This window comes from Andrographis paniculata, unplaced genomic scaffold, assembly GCF_009805555.1.
Source record: "Andrographis paniculata isolate CXL003 unplaced genomic scaffold, ASM980555v1 Contig15END, whole genome shotgun sequence".
NCBI lineage: Eukaryota > Viridiplantae > Streptophyta > Magnoliopsida > Lamiales > Acanthaceae > Andrographis > Andrographis paniculata.
This window is the reverse complement of record NW_026137435.1, coordinates 2,684,251-2,711,189: the sequence shown is the minus strand read 5'-3', so window position 1 is coordinate 2,711,189 and position 26,939 is coordinate 2,684,251. Positions and strand designations below refer to the sequence as shown.

At 30.3% G+C, this 26,939-nt stretch overlaps 3 protein-coding genes across 5 annotated transcripts; 1 reads left to right on the top strand and 2 right to left on the bottom strand.

Moving 5' to 3' along the window:
• Positions 1-3,019: 3,019 nt before the first annotated feature.
• LOC127262314 (uncharacterized) lies at positions 3,020-6,155 on the top strand. 3 transcript variants are annotated; one of them, XR_007841119.1, is made up of 5 exons: positions 3,021-3,334; positions 3,415-3,626; positions 5,148-5,545; positions 5,808-6,026; positions 6,091-6,155. XR_007841119.1 is itself a non-coding variant. In XM_051290968.1 (4 exons), the coding sequence occupies exons 1-3, from the start codon at positions 3,163-3,165 to the stop codon at positions 5,526-5,528; spliced, it is 765 nt and encodes a 254-aa protein (XP_051146925.1). In that variant the 5' UTR covers positions 3,020-3,162; the 3' UTR covers positions 5,529-5,545; positions 5,837-6,155. The 3 variants fall into 3 exon arrangements, 2 of the variants coding, with proteins under 2 accessions (XP_051146925.1, XP_051146912.1); XM_051290968.1 differs by having other exon boundaries at positions 3,020-3,334; positions 5,837-6,155; XM_051290955.1 differs by having other exon boundaries at positions 5,808-6,155.
• On the bottom strand, positions 5,849-12,970 carry LOC127262308 (uncharacterized). The gene is made up of 16 exons (XM_051290942.1): positions 12,808-12,970; positions 12,629-12,719; positions 11,789-11,963; positions 11,531-11,636; positions 11,213-11,295; positions 10,749-10,775; positions 10,471-10,634; positions 10,255-10,365; positions 9,229-9,309; positions 8,643-8,701; positions 7,649-7,705; positions 7,494-7,565; positions 7,161-7,412; positions 6,952-7,067; positions 6,317-6,409; positions 5,849-5,993 (listed from the first exon to the last, which is right to left on the bottom strand). Exons 1-16 carry the CDS (start codon positions 12,856-12,858, stop codon positions 5,849-5,851), a joined length of 1,683 nt encoding a protein of 560 aa, XP_051146899.1. The 5' UTR covers positions 12,859-12,970.
• Positions 12,971-18,134: 5,164 nt separating this feature from the next.
• Positions 18,135-21,199, bottom strand: LOC127262081 (mediator-associated protein 2-like). The gene is made up of 5 exons (XM_051290594.1): positions 20,978-21,199; positions 20,315-20,467; positions 20,028-20,106; positions 19,853-19,936; positions 18,135-18,829 (listed from the first exon to the last, which is right to left on the bottom strand). The coding sequence occupies exons 2-5, from the start codon at positions 20,444-20,446 to the stop codon at positions 18,444-18,446; spliced, it is 681 nt and encodes a 226-aa protein (XP_051146551.1). The 5' UTR covers positions 20,447-20,467; positions 20,978-21,199; the 3' UTR covers positions 18,135-18,443.
• Between the last annotated feature and the right edge of the window lie 5,740 nt (positions 21,200-26,939).

The window sequence follows — 26,939 nt, the reverse complement described above, 5'->3', positions numbered from 1 at the left end:
GTGAGGAATATTTAAGAAATTCAAATGCAACAGATCTACAACGATTTTTATATGTTGTAAAAGAACATGATTTTCCTGAAATGATGGGAAGTATTGATTGTATGCACTGGGAGTGGAAAAATTGTCCAGCTGTTTGGAAAGGCCAAGATCATGACAAATCAACTATCGTATTAGAAGCCGTAACATCGTACAATTCATGGATTTGACATTTCCTTTTTGGAGCACCAAATACATACAATGATATTAATGTATTTGATCAATTTCTGATTTTTAATAACCTATTAAATGGTAGAAGTTCAAAAGTAAATTTTATTGTCAATGATCATCAGTATAGTATCGGGTATCGATGGAATATATCCTCCATGGACGAAATTTATCCAATCTATTTGTTTGCCCCAAGAACCTAAGATGCAATTATTTACACAGCGTCAAGAAGCTACTTAAAAGGGTATAGAACGTGTTTTTTGTGTTTTGCAAGCTTGATTTGCTATTATTCGACGTCCGTCACTCATTTATGATATTGATTTTATTGATAAGATAACGAAGACATGTGTTATTTACATAATAAGACCGTTGAAGGTAAGAGAAATACATATCTCCATTATTACGATGTATTTTAATTCGAACAAATGGGAACAAATAATCTTAGCTATTCAATTCAGCCATATTTTGCAGATAGACATACCAGAATGATTGAATTTCTAATAAATAGAATGCGATTTCGGGACAGATGAATACATCAACAACACAAAGCAGATTTAGTTGAAAATATATGGCAAAATTTTGATTTGATGAATAATTAAATTTATTTGTTATTATTTTAATTTTAAATATTTCTATTTTATTTGAAACGTAATGTAATATAATGTTCCCTTCAAAAAGTTTGGTTATTGTTTCTATATTTTATTTTATCAATTAACCAATAATAACAATAATAATAAAATACAAAACACAAATAATTTGATATTAAAATTAAAAATTAATTAAAATTTAATTTAATTAAATAATAAATAATATAATTTTTTCCATAAATTTTTAATAAATCAAAATATAAGCCAATAATAATAATATAATATAAAAATAATAAATTATTAATTAATGCAAAATAAAAATATAATTAAAAAATAATATATATATATATATTATATGATAATAAAAATTAATTAAACAATTAGAATGTGTCTCTTTATTGTTAATATAAAAAAAAAAATACTATCTCTACTAACCTGATAGACAGAAAGTGACCTGAATGATAAAAAATTAGGGGCAGATATCCAAAAGCGATTTGTGTCTGGTTGAATATTTTAGACGGGTTAAATTACTTAGTTTTAACTCAACTTGTTTATTATCGTATTGTTTTCGTGTTGACACGTTTCTTATCGTGTTGGATTCGAGTTGACTCGTATACATAATTAAGTCGAATTCTTGATTCAAATTAAATTATTTTTTGTCATGTTGTCTTGCCTTGTTAACTTTTATTGGTTTGAACGTAATGTATACAATAAATTAGGTTGAATTATTTAAAAATTAAAATTTAACATATTTTAAATTAATTTATGAACAAAATTTTAAAATTATAATTATTTTACATATATAATAAATATATTAATCAATATAAATATATTATAATTGGAATCCTAATCCGACCAATTTATTATCATATCGGATTCGTATCAACATGTATATACAATCGGATTGAAATCTTTGATCCAAACTCAATTATCACATGTCGAGTTCGTATCGAGTTATCATCTCGAGTCAATTTTTGCAAGTTCTACTGTAGCGGTGACTTAAAAATGATTTGTCAGAATAATTCAATTTTAATTTAATACTCAAGCTCACCGTACCTCAACCTATGACCAATCTCAAACATATAAGTTTAAAAAATTAAACATCAAGAAAATTCACTTAACCTTTCCGCATCAAATTCCCTATTCTCATTTTCTCTATTACATCTCTTTCCTCCAATTCCCTTAAGGTTGCCGCTGGAATGAGAGTGAAAAAGTTATTATCTATTTTTCTATTATTATTTTTAAAAAAAATAAAAAAATAAAAATTATATTCTATTTTCATTTTTATTATATTATATTTTTGTAAAATTTATTATTTTTCTTAATATATCACACTTATTATTTAGATTCAATTTTTACATAATATTTAAAAAAAATTATTTGAATTTGATATTGATTTTTGTTTAGTATAATATTGTATGTTTAAATAATAATTTTTTTTATAGAAAAAGTAACGTAAAAAATAAATTTTATTTTTAAGAAAATATTTTAATAAATGAAGGAAATATCTAACTCATAAATTTTAATATTTTTTTATAAAATACTATATTATATTAATATATTATAAATATTAAATTTAAATGTTAGAAATATATAAAAAATTAAATTTAAAGTCGTAAAATATTTTATTATTAAATTAAATTTAAACCGTATTTGAACATTATAAGTTTTAAAATATAATAATATATTTTTTTATGATAAAATGGAGAATAATAAAAATTAAAATAGTAAAATTATGAATAAAATTTTATTAAATATATTTTTTAAAAAAATAAATAATAAATAATTGAATTGTCTTTTAAAAAAAAATATATAAATTTTATTAATATTCCCTCTCAGTAGAGAAAATTAAAAATAGATGATTTGATCATTAACCTTTCCACCTCCATTTCATGAAAATATATTTATATATATTTGCTTTTTAGAAATAAATTTTTAAATATTAATATTATATTATATTATAATAAAAAAGATAAAAATACTATTAATATGATAAAATATAAAAATAAACAAAAATATGATTAATATGGTGAAATATAAAAAATAATAACATTATATAATATATTGTATATTAAAAAGTATTTATTATATTAAATAAGTTAATAATTATTAAATTAAAAAATGGATAACCTGACAAAAATAAAAAAATATAAACTTGGAAGGAGCGAGTATTTTAATTTTATAAGTAAATCGAAGACAGTTGTCGGAAACGTGTCTGCTGGTGAGGGCGACAGCGCTGCATTGCAGCTCGTTCCACTATGAAGAGCAGACTGTACGGTCATACCCTTGTACGGTCCATGCCATTAATTTTGCAGCGAGTGAGTTCATCGATTGGTAGTAGATTAGCTACGGAAATTTCAGAGATCGGAGGATGGGTGATAGTCATAGAGAAAACTGCGGCGTACCTTTGCTGCAGCCGAATCGGAGGCCTAAGGAGCCATGGAAAGGGGAATTTGTGAAGAGCCTAGTGTTGGCAGGCATGGACGCCATTATCACCTCCTTCTCGCTCATTTCTTCCATCTCCGCCGCCCGCCTGTCCTCCGGTTAGTTCCACCGACTGACGACTGATCGATATTTGATTCCACGATTGATTATTGATTAATCTGTGGCTAAGCGCATGCAGTGGATGTTTTGGTGCTGGGAATCGCTAACCTGGTGGCGGACGGGATCTCCATGGGATTTGGGGATTTTGTGGCGAGCAGCACGGAGAAGGATGTCGCCGCCAAGGAAAGATCCATCACGGAATGGGATGTTGGGAACCACGGAAGGATTGAGCATCACGAATTGGTCCAGCGGTATCGCGCACAAGGGATGACCGCCATGGATGCAGCCACGGTACGCAGCGAATTCAGTTTAGGGTTTCTTCCTGCTCTTCTTTATCCACCAATAATAGCAAAAAAATAAATTTGGCTAAATGGCACAAAATCTACCGGTACCTCCGATTTCATCAAATTGCGGTCAAATCAAATCTCTAAATCAAATCTCTAGTGCTTCTAAATATGGATTAAACTCTCGTTTCATAAACTATGCTTTCCGGTTATTCTTAAATTTGATTTGAATGCTCCTCTTCTGAATAAATTTTAAAATCTTAATTTTTAAATCACTAAAATTATATATATTTATTTTTCTTGCTGAACGAGTAATTGTTAATAAATTTCACTTTATTTATAAATATATTTTTAATTTTAGGGGTTTAAAAATTAAAATTCTAATATTTATTGGCAGTTAGTTGCCGCCGATGGAATTAGATACAAAATTTATAAAATCACAATAAAATTTTAAGCAGTTTTAAAAATATAAAAGATTTTGCACAATTTTATGAAACTGTGCAATTTAACCATTGCGACTTTTGGAGATCACAATCACCTAAGCATAATGACAATATTGGAAATTGATAAAGGGTGGATGTATTAATTAGTAAATTAATATCAAGCAAAATTCAAAGTGTAATTAAGGGAGCTTGATACCTTCCCAATAAAGATTCAGATTATTCCAAAATTCAAAGTGTAATTAAGGGAGTTTGATACCTACCCAACAAAGGTTCAGATCGAGTACAAAACCCTAAATCCTAAATCTACTTCTATGGGGTGCGGTCTTAAAATTTGGTCTCCTACTCCCAATTTACGTATATGTAGAAAATATACATTTACATAGATGTGCTTTATTATATGAAAATATTGTGTCATATTTATATAAATATGCTATATAAACATATATAATGTGCTTACATCCATAGCACCATGCTATTAAGCTATTAATCTATATAATGTATTTCTATTATATTAATATAATTTATGTGTTGTCTATCGTTTATTGTTCATTACAATACTGCAGTTATATCAGTAACATTGATTTATTATTACCCTCGTTTGGTTTGTATCAAACACTGTATTTCTGAAATGAAAAATAATTAACTATATTTAATTTCTAATAAATATACATCATATTTATCTCATCACATTATTATCCTATATAATTTTACTCATCTAAATTCCCATACAATAAACCTAATGTTGTGCCATATTTAGAACAAATGGAGTACTTTATTGGACCCTAAGTAGAATGAACCAAATGTTGTTGTCATATTTAGAACAAAGGGGGTACTTTATTGGACCCTAAATGGATTCTATTCTATTCAATTCAATAATTTTTCAAGCTAAAACTCAAGTTATTATTCTTAAGATCTTCGAGCCAAAGCCTGAGCCTTAGTGAGTCAAGTTTCCAAGTAGCTTGGCTAGCATAATAGGCTCTATATAAGAATTCGCACATAGACAAAGCTGATGATACTCACATTATAATAAATACTCTTGCAAATTCAAGGTCTCACTCTGTGTTACTGTTACACCCAATGGACAGGTTGTCACCGTGTTTTCCAAATATCCCGAGATCCTGGTGGATGAGAAAATGGCAGCCGAGAAGGGAATGTCACCTCCTGACCAGAACGACAAGCCCTGGAAGAACGGCCTTGTTACATTTGCATCTTTTCTGGCATTTGGGTGTGCTCCAATTCTGTCGTTCATCATCCTCATCCCGATCACAGACAGTAACATGATCAAGTTCATTGGAGCCTGTACGCTCTCTGCCATCGCCCTAACCATTTTAGGGATAGCCAAAGCCAAAATCGCAGGGCAAAATTACATGGTCTCGGTGGGTACAACACTTCTTAACGGGGCCATAGCTGGGGCAGCAGCTTACGGCATCGGGTGGACACTAAGGAATGTTGCTGGCTTAGAATGAAGCAGTTATTTGCACAGGCAAGACTAACAGTAGTACCTTACTAGTGTTATTAAATTGAATTGCAGTTATTTATGAATTTTGTAGAATTCTGCCTCTGAAAATATATCTATGGGGAGGTTCTTCAAAGAACCAATCAATATTGAAGTGCCTATATGACTCCTCGTTTGAAACATAGGACCCTCTATTTCGAAAATTGTATATGTTCCTTTATCGTCCAATCAAAGATAGCAAATGCATGCTTGAAACGAATTAAGGGTAATGAAACCAATACCTCTGCAGAATATATTGAAGAATATGTTCATGTCCAGTTCCAGCGGTCGCTAGTTCCCTTCTGTCAGCGCCGACTGCAATGCATGCTCCGCCTCCATTAAGAAACGTCGAGTCAGTTCCTTCTGCCCTTGCCGATATGTTATGCTTGCCCATTTTCTTCTACTCATCAGATGGGGAGGGGATGCCATGCCGTTGCTGACAAAGGCACAAAGGACAGCAAATTGCAAGGTGAGTCAGGAAAGCAATGTTCTTTTTAATTTAAACATGAGGTCTAGACTCTTATGTAATGCAGAAAATTGGATGATTTCAAATGCCTGAGAATTGACACAAAGGCACAAATGCAAGTGATCCAAGTCAGCCAAGTCTTTCTATGTGGGAACTGATATGCTAACATTGCACAAGAGCATATTGGCACAATGGTTGGGACACAACTAAATCTACAAGTGAGATTGTAGAATCAAGTTTATGAGATCACTAGAAGGGAAGTAACATAATTCATCTCTATTTCGATATGATACCTCTCTTCACTGCCCGGAAGTTCCATGTGTGGATTCTGGAGTAATTCAGCATCACTCTCCTCAGTCCCGGAACCCTCTTCCAACTCTGTCAACCTTTAGCAAGCACCCCAAAACAAGGTGGAAGAAATTGAAAGTGAGAACTCTACTTTAACATATCACCAAACAATGACAGTGTTGCATCTAAAAACTTCACATAAAAACTGCCTAGCCAATTACATAAATATGTTTTAAGTTGGAAGGATGATTAAATGAGAGTTCCATGCTGGTCATTCGCATGTCATGTAACAACAAGATCTACTAGTCAAAATATATATATGATGCACAAACCAAAAGGCCAAGTCTAATGTAGCGAAAGAATACATAATGGACTAGAGTTACATGGCATATAGAAATGCTACAACTATATGAATGATTTTTTTTTTTTTTTTTTTTCGGTTATAGTAGTTGATTTAGAAAAGCTATGTGTAAACACCATCTTTTTAGAATATTAAGTACCATGAGTTCAAAACATTAAAAAGGTTTCAACAGCAGGACAAAACATGTTCAGTTTATAAATATGTATATATATGTTATTAAGTAAAAAATGGGTAATTATATAGATTGAGAAAATTGGATAAAATTTTGGCAGACATTACTTCAGATTAAGAAGATCAACAAGTACTTGCAAAGCACCGGAATCCCCACAGGCTTCCCATACAGCTGCTCGAACTTCAGCTTCTGATGGCTGCCTCTCTCCTCCAGTTCCAACTAGCTATAACAATGAGAAAGAGCTCAAATAGAAATGCTTACAACTTGGGGCAAAAAGCATGAATTATAAGAAAGAACTATAGATGAGAAAGCTAACCTCCTCAAGTAACGAAGTAACCTTGTAAAGCTCGTCTTCTTTCATGGAAATTGTTCTCAAGGCGGTTACATGCTCTTCTGGGAAAACAAGTTTATCAATATATGAGGGTATCTTGCGGCATCCACTCCAACTATAATTATGCATCTGGTGAGAAGTTTCCTTGTTAGTAGCAGATTCTTCTGACAAGGCACTTTCGGAGAAAAACCCACTCTTTAGCAAACTTCTTGGCAAGAGACACCTCAGCTCACCTTTCTGTATAACAACAGCATGAAGTGACATAACCATGCTTGTGAAGCACTTACAAATATGTTCACTGTACAACCAATTGCTGACCTGCACTTCAAGAAGCTGCATTTTGCTTTCCGAAAAAGGCATATCAGAAAGAGCTTCTAGAGGATAATGAATCTGACGTAAAAGAAACCCAATAAGGTAGAGATGAAGATGTTTGCTACAAAATAACTGCAAAAGCTGGGAATGAATTAGCATACCATAAGATAGTCATCTGGGTTGTCCTTCACAACAAATCCATACAGGTATAGAAGTTCCTGCAGCAAATTCCAGTTAATTATGGAAAATCAGAGAAGGATTATAGGAAGCTTCTCATTTGCATTTTCAATTAAGGATCCCAAATGATAAGACCACAAATATACTGTGCCCTATGCACATAATTGATTAATTATGAAAGTCACATATTTGCAGGACAGCGAATTAAAGAAATTTGTACAGAAATAGAGAAAACATTCTAAACTACTACAGTGGAATAGAATCATTTCAGCAAGTTCAACAACTATTAATAAAACTCCAAAATGCTTTTTTCCACAACTTTATGCTACATGTCTACATGCATTTTCATACACAAGGTAACTGAGATCAATTGTGTTTAGTTGTAGATTTGAGAGTTGGGTTTTGAATTGAAATAGTTGTTTGATGTGATGTTTTTAATAAAAAATTAATTTATAGTGTAATATAAAAAATTGAAAAATGTATTTGATTAAATGTTTGGGGGGAATATTTATAAATATTCAAAACCGGATCCAAAGGGTTATTTGAGTTTTTATGAAAAATTTTATGCATAGTTAAAAAATTTATAATGTGATATATTTGTGAGAAACTTATGAATTGCATAGTAACAAAATAAAGTAGCAGAAAAAAACAAGTCATTCTTATTTATCATCGTCGAATCAAAAGCAACCAAACCATATGTTTTTCACTTACAATCTGGTTTCTTGAAGATCCTAGCAACCAAGAGTAGAGATTTCAATTATTGTTCATATCAAAATAATGTAAAATTCACACGTCAAGCACTGTAAGAAATTAATGAACTAGTATACTTCCAGTATTTATACACTACTAGCACAGGGGAGTGAATGCATAGATAGGTTCATTCCCATTAAGTGAAGAAAAAAGGTCGCCATCTTCTTCTGAGCAGCTAACTAAGCACGTGAAAAAAGGTTTGCATAAAATCCTAAAAAATTGAAATACCTCATTCCCCTTGTCGCCATAACTGATTGATATTTCTTCACCGCTAGGAATGCTTCCAGCTGATGAATTGAAGGTCTTATGTTAACATCTTGGCATTTCAAGGGAAATGTTTGCAGTCATCTTGTTCATAATATTAATAACCATGGTCTCTTTTATAGAAGGTATACAAGCAAAAAAATTATTATAAGAAATATTTCATGGTGTGTTTACCAAGTGATTTTTATTTATTTATTTATTTAATTTTTATTTTTCATTTAAATAGTGGGTTGCATATAATGATTTGTGAGAGAAAATATTATATCTCTACAAGAATCATGAGAATTGCATAGTAAATAAACTAAAAAAAATGAACAAGTAAATAAAGCTAATTGTTGTATGATTGTTTGATAAAACAACTCCCAAGCAAACTCTTTGTATAAAGCAACTTAATAAAAATTAATCCTTTGTGCTAGCAAAAGTTTTCAAACATCCTTGAATTAATGCATTTCACTTCTAATTGAACCAAGTCTAGAAATTACTTCCAAACCAGGAAATAAATTAAAAGAAAAAGGATGGATGAATGAATTACATAAGAGGACAATCCTACCAGAAAGAAGGTACATAGAATATGGGATTCCAGTAATTGATCCACTTTCATCAATTTCCCAAGTTGCTGCAGCTTTCCAGGCTTCACACAAAAAGCATAACATAAGAACAAAGATGAAAACATAAAGATGAGTTAACCAAAATTGGTGCCTTGACTTGTTGGATTCAAATTGGTTATAAATGGATAACTATGTTATCAAACACTCCCAAGATGGTTAAAAAGTTACTCCCTCCGTCCCACATAATTTGTCCCTATTTTCTATTTTCGTCCGTCCCACATAAGTTGTCCTTTCTATTTTTGAAAATATAATTATGCACTTTAATCACATTTTAAATTTTAAATTTTTTAATTTTCTTAATTTTAATTAAATTATTTACTTATCTTAATCTTAATCTATAATTATTTTTACTAAATAATAATTATTTTTACTAATATATTTCTTAATTATTTACTAATTATACTTTACTTAAATTCCCGTATCTAAGATAATAGTCCCATATTTTCTGGGACGGAGGGAGTACTATAAATCAAGGCCTTCTAGAATGTAATCTTCCTACAAGCATAAAACATAGAACTTCAGAAATTTGAAAGAAAAAAGGAACCAAAGGACAGGCTGTGTTTTTTGTGATACTTTATAGCACAGTTCAATATATAATGTTTTTCCATTTTTCCTTCAAAACATCACGTCCAACACTTATTTTTCATTTAAAAAATAAAAAAATATATATCATATACAACACCCATTTTCACCTCAATATTCAATACCAAAACAGAATCAAAGCACAAGTAAATGCACCCACGATATTTATAAATTTTAAGTAACAATAATTTCAGCAGTTATGGTCTAATACCATGATGAAGAGTCTACTAGATTTGCAAAGAAACAAACTAGCATTTTCCATTTAACAAATTAAAACTTGAAATATATTTATTAGCATTGACTCCAGAAGAAAGAGGGTAAAAATATTTAAACAAACTCTTGACCAGCACATCCAGGAAAAAAAATAAATAAATAAAAATGATTACCATGATTGCAAAAATCAATGCCAGGCACAAGACCCTCAACCCAGATGACCTCTCCTTGAGGAGTTAATTCAACTCCAGAAACTTGCTTCGCAGAGTCATTTATCTCGAGAGCTAATTACCACAGTATGACAGTATTCCACATGGTTTAAGAATGAAAAGCAAGTTGCAAATGAAAATTTTAATAGATATAACTGAACTTATGGCGAGCAACCTCACATTTTCCAGTTTCATTGCTGACCAACTTCTCTGCAGAAATATGATGGGTAGATGAATCAAGGAGACTGATATCTGTACTGTCTTGCTCAGGTTGACTGCTTGGGAACACATACGATTGTGGAAAAGGGATATTCAGTGCTCGAGTCCAAAATATGGAATTTGCCCTGTAAGTGTGCCCACTATCCACTATCAACAATCTACTTAAACCTTAAAACATGCAGCATAATAACTAAAAGAACACATATCAAGTATATAGAAGGAATCAGCTTGAACCATACCAAAGGAAGTCTTCAAATCTCACTTCGCTGCCAAAACCAACATGTGAAGTGAGGTCAAAAGATTATGTGTTATAATACCTAGCTGAAGGTACAAAGATATTTTCATCGATTAATGATGCAAGATAGTATGCTTTTTTTTTTTTTTTATCAAAACATTACCGTGACAGTAGATGAATTCGTATCGAGGCAACCTTTATCCATATTACTGGTGAAAAAAATAAGGGTAGCAAATGTGTCGGTCATATTCAGCTGCCAAATTCACTTCTTTTGACTGCATATATAATATATGCTAAAGGTTTAAGTTATCTAACTATCCTTATCAACAGAACTTTTCTTTAATTCAGTTGGTATCTTTTGAGAAAAAATAATTGTAAATGCCTAAAACCTATAACAAGTGAAGAGCAAGTAATGTTACAAAGTCAGACACTGGGAAATTGAAGATTAGATCTACAGCCAGAGCTTACCATTCTGGATTTCCGTCAAGAGACAAAAGTTTTTCAGCCACTTTCTTCACTTTGTCATCAAACAGAGACTTCAACTTAATCTTCTGTCAACAGAAACCTGTCCTCAGTCACATATGCTAAACAGTAAATATTTCAACATAAAAAACAACTGAGCACATATAGCATTCAGGACAATTGACAGACACTGAAAATTTTCTCAAGGATTTTCTGAGGAAGAGTTTATAATTTTAAAACCTGTCAACAATTGAAAAAGAAATTTCACATATTTGAACAACCAAACCTAAGTGTTAGGACAATATCAAGCATAAAATACTTCACCTGTAGTTCAGTGGCCCGATGCAGTGTAGTTCCCTTTAATTCTAGGAGCTCATCATCAGTGAACCATAATGGGTTTCCAAATTCAGTAGGCAGCATATCTAGATACCTAAGAGAGTGGGGGAGATGATTCTTTCAGCATTACATATATATATATATATATATTAAATTAAACCAAAACATTGCAATAAGAAACCATGCCTGGTTTATAAACAATTTTTTTAATTCACAGTGATGAAAAAAACTATAATTTGTACATACGGCCTCCACGTAGAATTCTTCCGTAGACGTTCCACTGTTAGAAATATCATTATCAAAAGTCTATCATCCTCTTCCTGTTTGGCAAGCAGTGACCTAAATTCAGGTCCTATTACCGGGTCTTGAAGTACACTCATTGGAGTTATTGCCAGGTTAAGTGGTACCGTCAGCAAAATCCCTAAATATATTTTGCCAAAATGATCAACTTAAATTAAACAAAGAGTAGTCCAGGCAAGCTACTAGCCAAAAGGAAAATTGAATTTTATAATTAACAGTAGAAAAACCAGTAACACCAGCACCTGTCTGTGGGTGTGTTTTGATGTAGGTTTTTCACTGTACTATTCATCATTTTCACCTTAAAAAACATCAGACATTCTATATATTTAAAACTAAACAAAATTTCATTTAAAATATCACATCAAACACCTATTTAAATAAGATTAAAAACCTGTTTTGATTTATATTTTTACTATTTCCAAACCCAAACCCAAACTCTCAAACCTACATGGTGATTTATTAACATAGGTCATTCAGTTCCACTTCAGAAATAAGTAAATTATTTTTACATCATCAATGTGACTTTCAACTAAAAGAACATCTAACATTACAAACACTAAAAACTATGCATGGAATTCTAAATAATTGATGATTTGATTAAAACTACATCTTATCTAATTTTAATAAGTCATTGTTGCGTAGATGATTTTTTGCATTTTCCCTAAATGCTCCTGTCGATTGTTCACAGACGATGCTCAAATTTCTTTTTAGGTAAAATCTACACATGCTGAGTTACTCAAATTTCTTTTTAGGTAAAATCTACACACGTAAGCGTATAACTCATACCACTGGGGGAGTCACCAGATGAAAAAATACCAAATCCTTTACTGGAATCACAGTACTTGATATCACAACCACGTAGTTCTGCTCCATTCACCTGATTTCAAACTCCATTTTCAATGTTCGGAAAAACAACCGCTACAGCCACAATTCGCAATGAAATAAGTTAGAAATAGTTAACGCACCTTAAGCCACTGAAGGAAAAGCTCGAGCTTAGCTTCTGAATCGGTCGCCATTGCAGAGATGCTCCGTAGACAGAGCCCTAGACCCGAACTCTACTTAGTTTTGGTCAAGTGGCAATTTCTGATCCTAAACCCGCACCAAAATCATGAGCCTGGTTCAGGGCGGGCAGTATTCAATTCCGCTTTTATTGATTTTTCTTACTTCCAAAAATTTATAAATTAAAAAAATCTATATATATATATATATATATTATGTATAAAACTAATTGGATCTCTAATTTAGAAAAAGACTAAAATATTTTAATTATATTGAATAATTATGTTTTACTATAATGTGAAAAAAAAAAAATATATTGTAAATATGATGATGAAAGTAGTAAAAAAATGAGAGAATATTTATTTAGTAATTTTAATAAATTTATAAGTTTATTCATTCATTTATATGAATTTTTATATAATTGATATGAACTCCATCTATTTCCATAGTGTCCTTAGTAATTATATTCTTCTAAATTTGTTTAAACTAATATTATTGGCCCAAATTCAACAAATACAAAAAGTATTTTAGCACATGAATAATTTTTGGTAACTCCACTCGTCTAACCCCGCACACCAGGTCATCCCCGACCTATCTTATATACATATGAATCATTCTTATTTTCTTTTTTTATTTTCTTTTTCTTAATTTTTATTTCCTTTTATTTTTTATTTTCTTCTTTTTTTTATTTCCCTTTTTTTTATTTCCTTCCTTTCTTCTTTCTTTATACTTATATTTTTGGCTCAAATTTTGGACACTTTATAAACCACTTCATTATGGAAAAATCTTTTTGTCATTCTTAAAATTTTGTAGTTTAATTTCTCCCATTTTTGTGTAGATTTCTTATTTTATATTTTTATTCAATTTTTTTTGTTTTTTCTATCATTTTGACTCTTATTTTTCTTTTTTAAAAAAAAAAAAAAAAGTAAATGACTTTCTTTAAGAATGTCTTATCCCCTCCACTAAGGCTGAGTTGGTGATTTTTTAGTACAAGGGTCGTGAACAAGACAATATGTTTACTGGTCCAACTGTCCTAATAGGATGTGTAGTTACTCACTCTCGTTTGAAGTTTTCGAAGACATGGTCTCGAGACGTTGCTGGAGGAAAGTATAATTTGCAATCCTCACTCCATCAATATTATCGAACGACACTCTCTACTTTCCAACCTCAATGTGCCGGATCGTAGAGAGGGCGTGCACTTAAGATAGTATTCCCTAAATTGATGACAATTTTTTCTATGTAGCCAGTTATTGAGAATGGGCAGAGGACATAGTGGGTCGATGTGAACATTCTTTTAAGGAAATGATGCTTATGACGCGGTTTATGTTTATTTGTTTTCGTACGATTGTTCTTCGGAGATCGTCAAAGCTGTTTGTGAAGTGTGGTGTTCCAGTATCAACACTTTCTTGACGATAAGACACTAAATCACGAAGAGAGATCAACGTTTCACCGGCAGGGTCAAGAGATTGTTGGTACTGAAACACCATACATCGCAAACAACTTTGACGATCTTTGGAGAATAGTCGTACAAAAAAAACTATCATAAACCGTATCATAAATAAATCATTTCTTTAATGAACGTTCGCATCGATCTAACATGTCCTCTTGCCTATTCCTAATAGCCACCTACATAAGAGAAATTTTCATCAAATAAAGGAAAACCATTCCAAGTGCCCTCTCCCTCTAAAATCCAACACCCCAAAGTTGAAAAGCAAAAAGTATCATTTGACATATGTTGATAGTATAAAAATTACAAAAAAATGTTTTCCTCCAACAATATCTCATGACCATGTCTTTGAAAAATTCTAAACCTCCAAGCGATAGCAAATGATTGCACGTCTTATGAGGAGTGAGTGGACCAGTAAATGAGTTATCGGTTGGCCTCATACTCAAATAATCGCAACTTAATATTATCAAAAGAAAAAAAAAATCTTTGAAAAATGTTATTTTACCTATAAAAAATACAAGAATCAAGAATCAACATGATAAAAAAATAAAAACAATTGAATAAAAAAAATAAAAGAAGAAAGAAACCTACATAAAAATAGAAGAAGTCGAAGCTATAAAATTTTGAGAATGACAAAAAAAAAATCTCCCATAGTAGAGTGTTTATATAGTGTCCAAAATTTGAGTTATATAGAAAAAAAAATATATGTATAAAGGAAAAAAACAATAAAAAAGAAAATAAAAAAGGAAATAAAGAAAAGTGTGAAAGAAAAAATAAGAAAAAATATGGAAATAAAAAGAGAAAATAAAGAAAATAAATAAATAAATATGATACGTACTTGTGTGTGTATATATATGCAACAGGTTAAAAACATATGCCAAAAATATTGTAAAAAAATCATGGCAAGAAAATGCCAAATTTGGTGGAAAAAAAAGTCAAAAGAATTCAAGGGAAAAAAAAAATAATATTAAAAAAATTAAAATATTTAATTTCAAAATTTATTCACGTTTTCAAATTTTTTTGGATTGGATTAAACAAATTTTGAAAAAATATTTTGTAGGCATTAAATATTATTACTTGATATTTGAATATTATTTATTATATCAAAATATAATACAAATTAAAAAAAAATTACAAAAATATTAATAAAATGATATTTATAAAAAAAAAATTATACAAATATAAGGATATGAACACAGAAGGTAATTGTGACCCTTAGGGTCTGTTTGGTTCAAATAAAGGTAGGGGAGGAGTGGGATTTTAATGGAAGAGAGGAGACGAGGGGAGGGGAGAGAATATTAAAATTGTTAGAGGCGGACTGATGGAGTATATATTTTGACAAAAAATAATATGCTAATAAAATAAATATATAATACACATATATGTTAGATTTTGCATAATAAATATAAACTATTAATACAAAATATGTTTAAAAATTGAAGATATCAATATAAATTTTATATATATAGAGAGAGAGTTATGATAATTTTGACAATAAAATAAATTAATTTAGTCAATTATCGAAATATTATAGTCAATAATGGAAGTATTATAATAAATATATTTCGAAAAAAGAAATAATATTTAAATCGGAAGTATTATATGTTTTCAGTATGCCAAATTTATTCCCACTTTCTTTTTTAGTCCGTTCATTAAATTTATCTCATTACTAATTTTGGCAAAGTCAACAAATTAACATTTAATTATTACCCTTCATTCAACACTTATTTACAACAAATACCACTAACTTTATTACTCCCTCCGTCCCATGTAATATGAGTGTATTACTGTAGATACGAAAATTTAGGTAAAGTATAATTAGTAAGTAATTAAGAAATGTATTAGTAAAAATAATTATAGATTAAGATTAAGATAAGTAAATAGTTTAATTAAGATTAAAAAAAAAAATTGAAATTTAAATTTTAAAATATGATTAAAGTGTATAATTAATTTTTCAAAAAAGAAAATGACAAATTATGTGGGACTAACGAAAATAGAAAATAGACACAAATTACGTAGGACGGAGGGAGTACATTATCTCTTCATTTACTTTATTTTTTAACTAAATTTTCAAAAATACCCTTAACTACTTATCACTTTTTCAATAAAATATTCATTTTTCTTAATTCTCGTGCCAAACCCAAATGAGCTAATTTTAATGGACGGATGAAGTAATAAATATCTTTCGAAAAAAAAAGAAGAAATAATATACTCCCTCCGTCCACACACAAAGTAAACATTTACTTTTTGCGCGGTATTTAAGAAATAATAGTATTTTAATTATAGTGGGTAGTTAAAAGTAGTAAAATGAGATTTTTGCCTTTAGTTTTTTGGTGTAAAAGTACGATGTGATGTAAAGTAAGGGTATCTGTTGGAAAAAAAGTGAGGTATTTAATGAAATGTTTACTTTGTAATTGGACGTCCCAATATAGAAATATGTATACTTTCTAATTGGATGGAGGGAGTATAAATCTTAACGACAAAGACAATTAATATCTATTTATATAGCATCAAATAATTATTTCAATTAGGATTTTAATGGATTTGTTTCAATTTTAAAAAATCTGCTTGAGTAGATTTAGAAATTTTATAGAATTAATTTTATTTATTTTAATGATGTGGGAATCTGCAGTAGCTACCCGAAAATGCGCACTTGGGTAAACTCCGGCCGAATCTAATACCCTGCAAACTAGGTTCGACAGACAAATCATACTAGGCGAACCATGTGTGGCAGGTGACTGGGGGGTCGGGGTTTGATTTATATGAATGTTAATATATTTGATTGAATTATTTATTGATTTCCTTGGATTTCATTAGAGTTTATAAATTTGTGAATTAAATATTTTTTTATTAATTTATGTAATTTTAAACATATAGAGTACACTTGTATATATTTAATTTTTTTTTTAAATATTTAACAAAAATATTAAAAGTACATTAGTTCTCAAAAAAATATATTTGTTATTATTATTTTATTTTTTATTTTAATAATAATAGTAACTTATAAATTTATATTTTTTTGTTATATTATTATTTTGATCGGATTTATTATATTATATATATTCAGCATAATTAATTTTTATTTTGTAACAATTTATTTAATTGTTATTATTATTATTATTTATATAGTTTTTTATACTCTTACAAAAAATCATATCTCTAAATAAAATCACATTAAAATCACAATTTTTATTAGTTGAAATTTAAAATATAAGAATTTTAAAAACAATAAATATAAACTAACAGTGGCAACTAAAATTGATGTTTTGAACTGAAACCAACTGAGCTGAAATCAAAATAAAAAAATATAGATTAAAATTATGAAATACTAATATTTAATTTCGTTTAGACATTTCTTAAAATCAAAACTGATAGTTTTGATTCAAATCATTTGAGCAAGTCTATTTTATTATTTTAAATATATATAATTTTTAATATTATTTTAAATATATAAAACTTTATAATATTTGTAATATTTATATTAAACATTAAAATTTTTCTTATCTTCTTGATATTATTATAATAAAATAATAAATACATATAAAATAGGAGTAATAAATATTTATTAATGATATAAAAGTAATAATATATGTATATTTTTACTAATTTTGAGAATGCATCAGCTCATAACCAGAGATTATATACAATATTATTTGTTAACAATTTTATTAAAGAATCCAACAAAATTCATAGATTTTTAAAATACACAAATGGTTGAATACACTAAAATTTTTAAGGACTGAATTAAATACACTCGAATTTTAAAAGACCTAGATAAAATACACCCAAATTTTAAAAAACTTATAAAATTTAGATTAAATACACCAAAATTTTAAGAATACAATAAAATCCAATAAACACACAGTGCCAACAGAATTATTAGAGAACACTTACATAAGTATCAATGTATTTGTTGTTTTTGCAGAATCAAGTTTGCTGAGTATGTTATCAATCCTCTATCTTAACTTCACTATGCATCCACACATTTTCCTTTTCCTTTTTCTTTTTCCTCTCAAAATATCAACAAATCCCTATTTCAATTCATCACTATCTAGTAACGTTACTAGAACGAAACTTGAAGAATTTAAAAAATTACAAAAATCATAACAAAAGGCCAAACAAGTTAGAATCTATTTCTTTTGTACGTGTACGGTTTTAACTGGCGCTCTTCTTTGCCTTCTTTGATTTTCTTTTCTCCGAATGCTCCAACAATAAGGTATCCGTAAGGCCGCTATTTACTTTCTCCGAATCATGGGTCGAGCAATTCGTGGATAGTCTCTGCTTATTTAGCTTTTGTTTCCTCTTGGAGGGCTCTACAGATCCCGAAATAGTACTCTTTGTTCTACCACTTGGAGTAGCAAATTGGTTCCCTGCTTTGGAGTCTTTAGGCCTAATGCTTCGAGCAGGAGCATGCAGACTGCGACCAGAAATGGTTGATGTAGCCATGGAAGATCGCTGAGCGTGGCTTTGGGTCTTGCCTTGTTGAAGTTCACTTGGCTCCGGGTAATGAACCAATGAGATCCGCCTGGAGATCTTCCCAGCTGGTATCATGTGAAAAAGGAATTAATATGTGACCAATTATGTCCAATTATCAATACAAGAATGATATCTAGCTTGCAAAGACTTAGGATCCGTGACTTTTCGGAGTTTTGAAAATTTTAGAATAATAAAATATTAGTATTTGATATAATAGTTTTGTGAACAAAACAAATATTTGATGTCATTTTTTAAAAAATTTAATAGTGCCAAAGTTTCCAGAAATTTTGATAAAAAGTCATACCAAATACCTATTTATATGATTGAAAGTCACATCAAATAATTATTTATCTCCCGTAACATCATGTCGAATACTCAATTTTCTATTATTTTTAAAAATTTTTAAAACTCCAAAAACCTATATAATATAAACGGAGCCTTATTCAGATAAATTAGAAATCATTTATTTGCTAGCAAGAATGAGAGTTGAGAAAGTATCACACAACTTATCAAGACGATGCAACAAAGAATAGGTGTACCGTAGGCTCAATATTAAATAACATTAGAAAATCATGTGTTAAAGAAGATGATAAGAACATTGATTTCAAAACCATAATGACAAAACATGAATTGGCTAAGATAAGAAACTTGGCCCGCCATGCAAGTCTTGGTAATAGAACTCAAGCAAGATGGCGCAATGGTTGAAATCATACAAACATTATGGTGGTGTGATGAACATAACAACAATTAACTTGTCACTGTCTGGTAGTCTTAATTCTTAAATGCCTCAGAATTCAACCAAACATCTGATGGGAAGTTGCATTAGGGGTAGGAAAAGTTCAAAGCCACGAGCGAAAAAATATTTTCCCACAAAAGGCCAGCAAGGATGTGGCAACTACATAGGGATTCCGAGTTAAAGAAGTTAAAGTTTCTCCTGTTTACAGCTGATTTATGTGGTTCAAAATTTTTCTGATCAAAGATTTCAGCCGAAAATAGCAATTTCTAGCAGCTTAAACACAACTAATAAATATTGAATATCAGTAAAGTGAGCTACAATACAATACAAGTATCAAATCAAGACAACATACCAATTTTTGCCTCTGATGCTGAAGACAAGAATACTGTAACCTCAGGACCTTGGGATTTTAAACTAACCAGTTCATATGATTTTCCTGTCACATTATTCAAACAATAAAATGAATTTGAGCAGATGCTATTGCTGACTAGATACAACTAGACACAACAGGGCTCATCGTAAATTACCTGAAGACCCCTCAAAGGTGCCGACATGTCCATCCATTTTAAGGTTGAGGGACACCTGGTGCCCATCAAAATCAGGAGGCTGTGTAACATATGATTGATAGGTGAGATTAAAAAAGCCAAATGTGTGTGTATAAAACCAAAACACAAAAAATCAAGATCTGTACAATCAGTTCAACAGGACATATACAGCACTACGATAAATATGAAGAAAAGAAGTATTGAAAAAACACAAGTTTTTGTGAACGAAAGCATTCAGATAAAAAGGATAGCATCCTCCCCAAGCATACCTCATTAATGGGCCACTGGATAAGCCATAGCTCAGTTGAGTCTGTCAAATCTAGATCAATGAGTGGATCCTTTTTGTCCTCCACAAATCCTGCCAAAGGCTGGTAAGATGATGTAGAAGCGGAAACTTCCATACTTTGATGAATTCAACTCCACTGATAAGAGGTTAATTAATTGTCAGAGAAACACCATCATCTCAAACAACACAAGAACTGTTATGCACAAAGGCATAATCGCTAAACCAGAATAAAATATAAAATGTTCTGAATCAAGGATCTCAAACAAAGCAGAACAAATAGCCTGTGCGCACGTAGCGTTACGTGCTAGGTATATTGAATGTTGAAAGCAGGCATCAACGAGTTCTTGAAAAATTGAAAATCTTGTCAGATAACACAACACCTGGCTCCCGAGACGAGAAAATTCGACAATTACAACAATATTGTAATCGGTACCACTGTTGCATAAGATTAGAACTAATCAGACACCTAAACCTATTCCAACAACTATTACACTAATAGACTTCATCCATTCGGATCAGTCTAAAAATCAACACAATTACCTACATACCCCTAACACCAAACGATTCAACCCGTAAATATCATAGAAATCGGCATTGAAAAATTGATCACCAAATAATTCAAAATTAGTTTAGGAATCAAACTTACAAAGCCTCCGACGAAAGAGCGGAAGAAGAAAACGATAAGACGAGGACGCCGAAGCTACCCTGGCTTAGAGGACACGCCAAAGAAGCCAGTCACAGTCTCACAGAAGAGATGATGAAAAACGATTTCCGGGAAAAGACAGAGGAAGGACGAAGAAGACGAGAGACGGATAAACCCTATTGTCTGTTTGGTTTGAAGGTTTTAGGAGGGGAAGGAAAGGGAGGGCCGGGCAACGGGTTTCAGTGTTTCACGCATGTCTTCCAAATTTAACCGGTTCTTTTTTTAAAAAAAAAAAAAAAAAAATCAATATTAGTCCCAATCAAATTCTTCTCTCTCTTTTTATTTTTCCATTAAAAAATAATTACTAAAATTAGTTTCGTAAAATAAAAAATTATTTTTGGTCCATCGTTAAAATTTCAACTGAATATGCTGACGTGGACTAAAGGAAAGCTAACGTGATATATAATCTGGAACAAACACGGTTATGTGCTCACTATTCTTTGTCATTGAAAAATATTCTCATTTTTTTTTAAGTAAAAAATTATTAAATTTTTGTACTTTTATTTTACTATAAAAATAAAAAGTAACAATTATTACTCACTTTTATTAAAACTCGTGCCCGATCAAATGAGCACACATTTATATGAGGGAGTATATTTATTCATTGTTATTTATTTTAATTTATTTTACATAATAATATTAATATTTTTATTTTATTTTATACTATTATATATATAAAAAATTCTATAAAATAATACTTTTTCCATTCTACATAAGTTGTTATTTTTTATTTTCGTTCGTCCCACATAATTTGTCATTTTTATTTTTAAAAATATAATTACACACTCTAATTGTATTTTTAATATTAATTTTTTTAATTTTTTAATTTTAATTAAATTATTTAGTTATCTTAATATTAATTTACAATTATTTTTACTAATACATTTCTTAATTACTTAATAATTATATTTTACTTAAATTCTCGTATTTACCGTAATACATCCAAATTACATAGGAATGAGGCAGTACTATATTAGTTATATTTTATAAAGAATTAATTTTTAAAATACTTTTGACTTATTTTCTAATATTTAATATTCTTTTACTTATAATTTATTTATTTATTTCTTTCTATGCTCATTTGAGCTTGTAGATACAAGAATTTAGATAAAATATAATTAATAAATAATTAAAAAATTTATTAGTAAACATAATTTTAAATTAAAATTAAGATAATTAAATAGTTTAATTAAGATTAAGAAAATTATAAAATATAAAATATAAAATATAATTAAAGTGTATAATCATATTTCCAAAAAAATAATAAATTATGTGGGACGGAAAATATGGACAAATTATGTGAGACGGAGGAAGTATATTATTTTCTATCAATTTTTTTAAAATTATGTATAGAAGACAAAAAAAAAAAATCAGTTAAAAGTATTTTAAAAATTAGGGTGTATTTGTTTTGTAAAAGTGTTTGAAAATATAATTTTTTTTTACCTGAGATATAGATAAATATATAGGTAATATAAAAATAATTAATATTATATATATTAATTCATGTGAGACAGACAAAAATAAAAAAATAACAATAAATTATGTAGAACGGAGAAAATATCATTTTATAGAATTTTTTTTTTTATACATAATAGTATAAAATAAAAAATATATATTAATATTATTATGTAAAATAAATTAAAATAAATAACAATGTATAAATATATGTATCTTATCAAATACCATGAATGACTGGACATGATATATATTTTATCAAATCCAATTTCACCACATCATAATTATCTCATTTTGATATTGAGCAAGGGCGTGTTTAAATGGAACACGCCCGCATTTGTATAAATATGACAATAAATTTTTTTATTAAAATAACACATCCGTGTTATAGTTAACATGATCGTGATTGTTCCAGATTATATGTCACGTCAACTTCTGTTAAGTTCACATCAGCATATTCCGTTGAAATTTTAATGGTGGGATCAAAAATAATATTTTCTTTTTTATATGGAACTAATTTTGATAATTATTTTTGAATGAGACCAAAAATTAAAAAAAAATAGGTTTGACTGGGACTAATATTGATTTTTACTCTTTTTTTTTTTAACATTAAAAGTATTTTTATACTTATATATATATTTTTTACAATTATCTTTTTATTAGTATTATAAAACATAAGCATTTTTACAATTTTTTCTTAATTTGTACTATATCAACATCTAGACTGAGTTAGTATTATTTAAGTGGGAAAAAAATTATTTTTGGTCCCAATATAACCAAAATTTATCAATTTTGGTTTTAATATAAAAATCTTATCAATTTTGGTCTCAACATAACCAAAACTCATCATTTTTTTTCTTAATATAATTTTTTTTTTTTTTATCAATTTTAGTCTAAATATAACAAAAACTCATCATTTTTTGTCCAAATATAATCAAACCTTATCTTTTTTGGTTTCAATATAATCAAACCTTATCTTTTTTGGTTCTACACCATCAACAATCCGACGGAAAATGCTGACGTGAAAAGAAATTAAACCTTATATTTATATTTGAAGAAATTGCACAATCTTGCACCATTTTCCGTCGGTTCGTTGACGGTGGGACCAAAAAGATAAGGTTTGATTATATTGGAACAAAAACTGAGGAGTTTTGGTTATATTGGGGCTACAATTGATAAAAATTTTATATTGAGACAAAAAATAATGAGTTTTGGTTATATTGAGACAAAAAATTATGAATTTTGGTTATATTAGGACCAAAATTGATAAAATTTTTATATTGGGACCAAAATTGATGAATTTTGATTATATTGAGACCAAAAATAATTTTTTTCCTATTTAATTTTTAAAATATTAAATATTACTCTCTAAGTCCTTATTCATATTAACGTTTTTGACATTTTATGTAATTTTTTTTAAAAAATAATTTCACGCTTAATTTTATTTTAAATTTTAAATTTTAATTAAATTAATTAATTATTTTAATTTTAATTTATAATTATATATATTATAAAATAATAATTCTCATTAATATATTTTTTTATTATTTATTAATTATAATTATTAAAAATTTACGTGTTTACGGTAACTGTGTTGTGTTTACAGTAACTCTAGTAAAAATGAGAAAATATTATTTTAATGATATATTAAATTTAAATAAAAATTTTCTAAAGCAAATTAAAAAACACATTTGGTTCAAATTTTTCTTACATGGGAGGAAATGAAAGAAAGCGGAGTTAAAACAAATTATACTGTTTCAATAGTAAAATTTAATAATAGAATAAAAAATAATTATTAATTAGTGAAAGTTTGATATTTTTGTTTTAAAATTATAATAGATTTATTGAGTATAAAATTTATAATTAGGGTGATGATCCAAAATAAGAAGAAAAGTAGGCCCGTCATTGGGCCCATCAGGTGGCAAAAGGTTTCTCTGGGTGGATGGTTCGGAGGCAAGGCGGTCGGTTGGTCAGCCGCCCGTCTTAAGAAGACAGGACAGTGATGGAAGTTAACCGACGGGAGTGGTCGGCTGAGCAGTTGAATTCAATAACTAACATAAGCGGTTAGTGGGACGGTTAAGGCATGCGTCAGTAGGAGATTAATGCTTGGGGCGGTTGATGGCAGTTGCGGTAACCGACCAGGTTAACGCTTGGGGCAGTTGATGGCAGTTGGGGGAACTGACTAGGTGACGTTTCGAGACGTTTTCTTGGGAATTATTAATCATTCAGGGGATCAGTAAAAAGAGATCTTCAATCAGACAAGAATTAATTGCGAATTTCCTGTTGGGGGTCACCTTTTATTTTCATGTATTTACTGCTTTGTTCTACATAAAAAATTATTTATTCAAGTTCGATAATATTTTTGGATTTTACTTTGTATTGTTGGAAAAACCATTCAACAAATTGGCGACCATAGTGGGAGTGAGAGCAAGATAGCTAATCTTACCTTCAACAAAGACTTCATACATTTGCGTTCCGGGCGGATTATTAGTAGAAATACTATGGCAGACACCCAATCTCAAACCAACACCACCGGTGTCGGAGTTTCTGCGGTAACGTCAAATCCAATTACAGTTGTTCCTACCACATGAGGGACATCTCAAGTACAGCCTGAATGGTTGACTTATATTCAGCAAATGATCAATCAACAGATGACTACCATACAAATAATGTTGCATGATCAACAGAATTTAATGCAGAACATGCTGGATCAGGCGTTGTCCAGGGTCACATTGCATTCAAGCACGCCCCCAGCATTGTCACCCTCTCGTTTTTAGGCAACTTTTCCGGGACCAACATTTGCAGGGCCGTCATATGTTGATAGCACAATTCCTAGTGCCACTGCTCCCAATTGAGCAGATAGAGGAAAGACCTCTCTAACTTTCCCCAATAATGTTCCTTTGGGGCCAAGAGTCGATAATACACAACCGAACATCATGAGGGAAGATAGGCAAGGAGGACATATACATGATCCTATTCATATTCCTGATCATCAACACCCCATCTGGATCCTGAAGAAATTGCGCATGTCTTGAGGGTTCATTTCGGCATGAATCCTCATGTGGTTAACCGCCCCGCTTATCAAAGACCTTTTCCAGAAAGGATCATTAATGATTACTCTCTCTCAAGGAATTATCGACCACCCGATTTTCATGCCTTCTCAGGAGAAAATGGATCTTCCACCATAGAACATGTGGGTCGTTTCACGGCACAATTAGAAGAGATCAGTAATAATCTTTTCTATAAATTGCAACTGTTTGGTTTGTCTCTTACTAGGACAACTTTTTTGTGGTTTGTCAATTTACCACCGGGACAAATACAAACTTGGGAAGGTTTGGAGATGACGTTCCATGCTAGATTCTTCAACCCTTTACCAACAGTCTTTCTTACCGATTTGTTGGAAATGAAGCAAGTTCCAGAAGAATCAGCTGCGTAGTTTATCGAAAGAGTGCGTTTGATGAAAGGGCGATGTCCCACAATAATTAATGAGAAGGAGATGACCAATTTAGTGGTCCGCAATATGCATGCACGGTTAAGAGAGACACTTACTGCACATAACGTAGAAGATCTGGCAAGTCTCGCATCCAAGGCTGGACGTTTAGAATATCTCTTCAGAGAAAATGACCAAAATTTCTGGTGTAATAAAATTCAAAAAATGGCAAGTATGGAGACGGAAGATACAACCTTGATATTGATCAAATGGAAGAAATGACGGCCGAGATCATTTCCGGAAAGCCTTATGTGTGCTCCAAATTGAAACCATTGCCAGGAACTGAGGGAGGGGATGAACCCAGATTTGATAATTCGAAGGCTGACGAAATCTTTGATATTCTGTTGACTGATGGACAGATTCGAATCCCTAAAGGTCAAAGATTAGCCACTAAAGAAGAAATCAAGGGAAGACCGTACTGTAAGTGGCATAATTCTTTTACTCATAATACAAGTCAATGCACACACTTTTGAAAGGAGATTCAAAGGGCCATCAAGGCAGGACGGCTCAAGTATGTCACTCTGGGCGTAGAACAACAGCCGTTTCCAAAAGTGACGAAGACAATGTTGGACGTACGGACAAGTCCAAAGCTAAGAAAAATATATCAGTCAAACAGCCAGCAGAAAGAAAGATTCAAAATATATGAAAAGCCAGTAGCAGAAAAATGGGATAACCAAGACGGTTCGTTTGACGTGGAAATAAAAGAACAAGTAGTGGTTCGAGATCATCCGACTCGAAGGACCGGCCTGGTCCGGGACAACTGCGTTCGGAATAAAAAACCTTTGCCAGTGGACATCGATCATCGATTTCCAAGTATGAATCGTACCCAAATTCGTAATTCCAAACGCAGGTACGCTGCACGGTACAGGAAAGGGAAAAGAGAAGTTCATTTGTCAAAACAGGCGGACGATTTCAAAGTTGTTTCCGATGATCCGACAAAAAGCTGGTCTATACACAAAA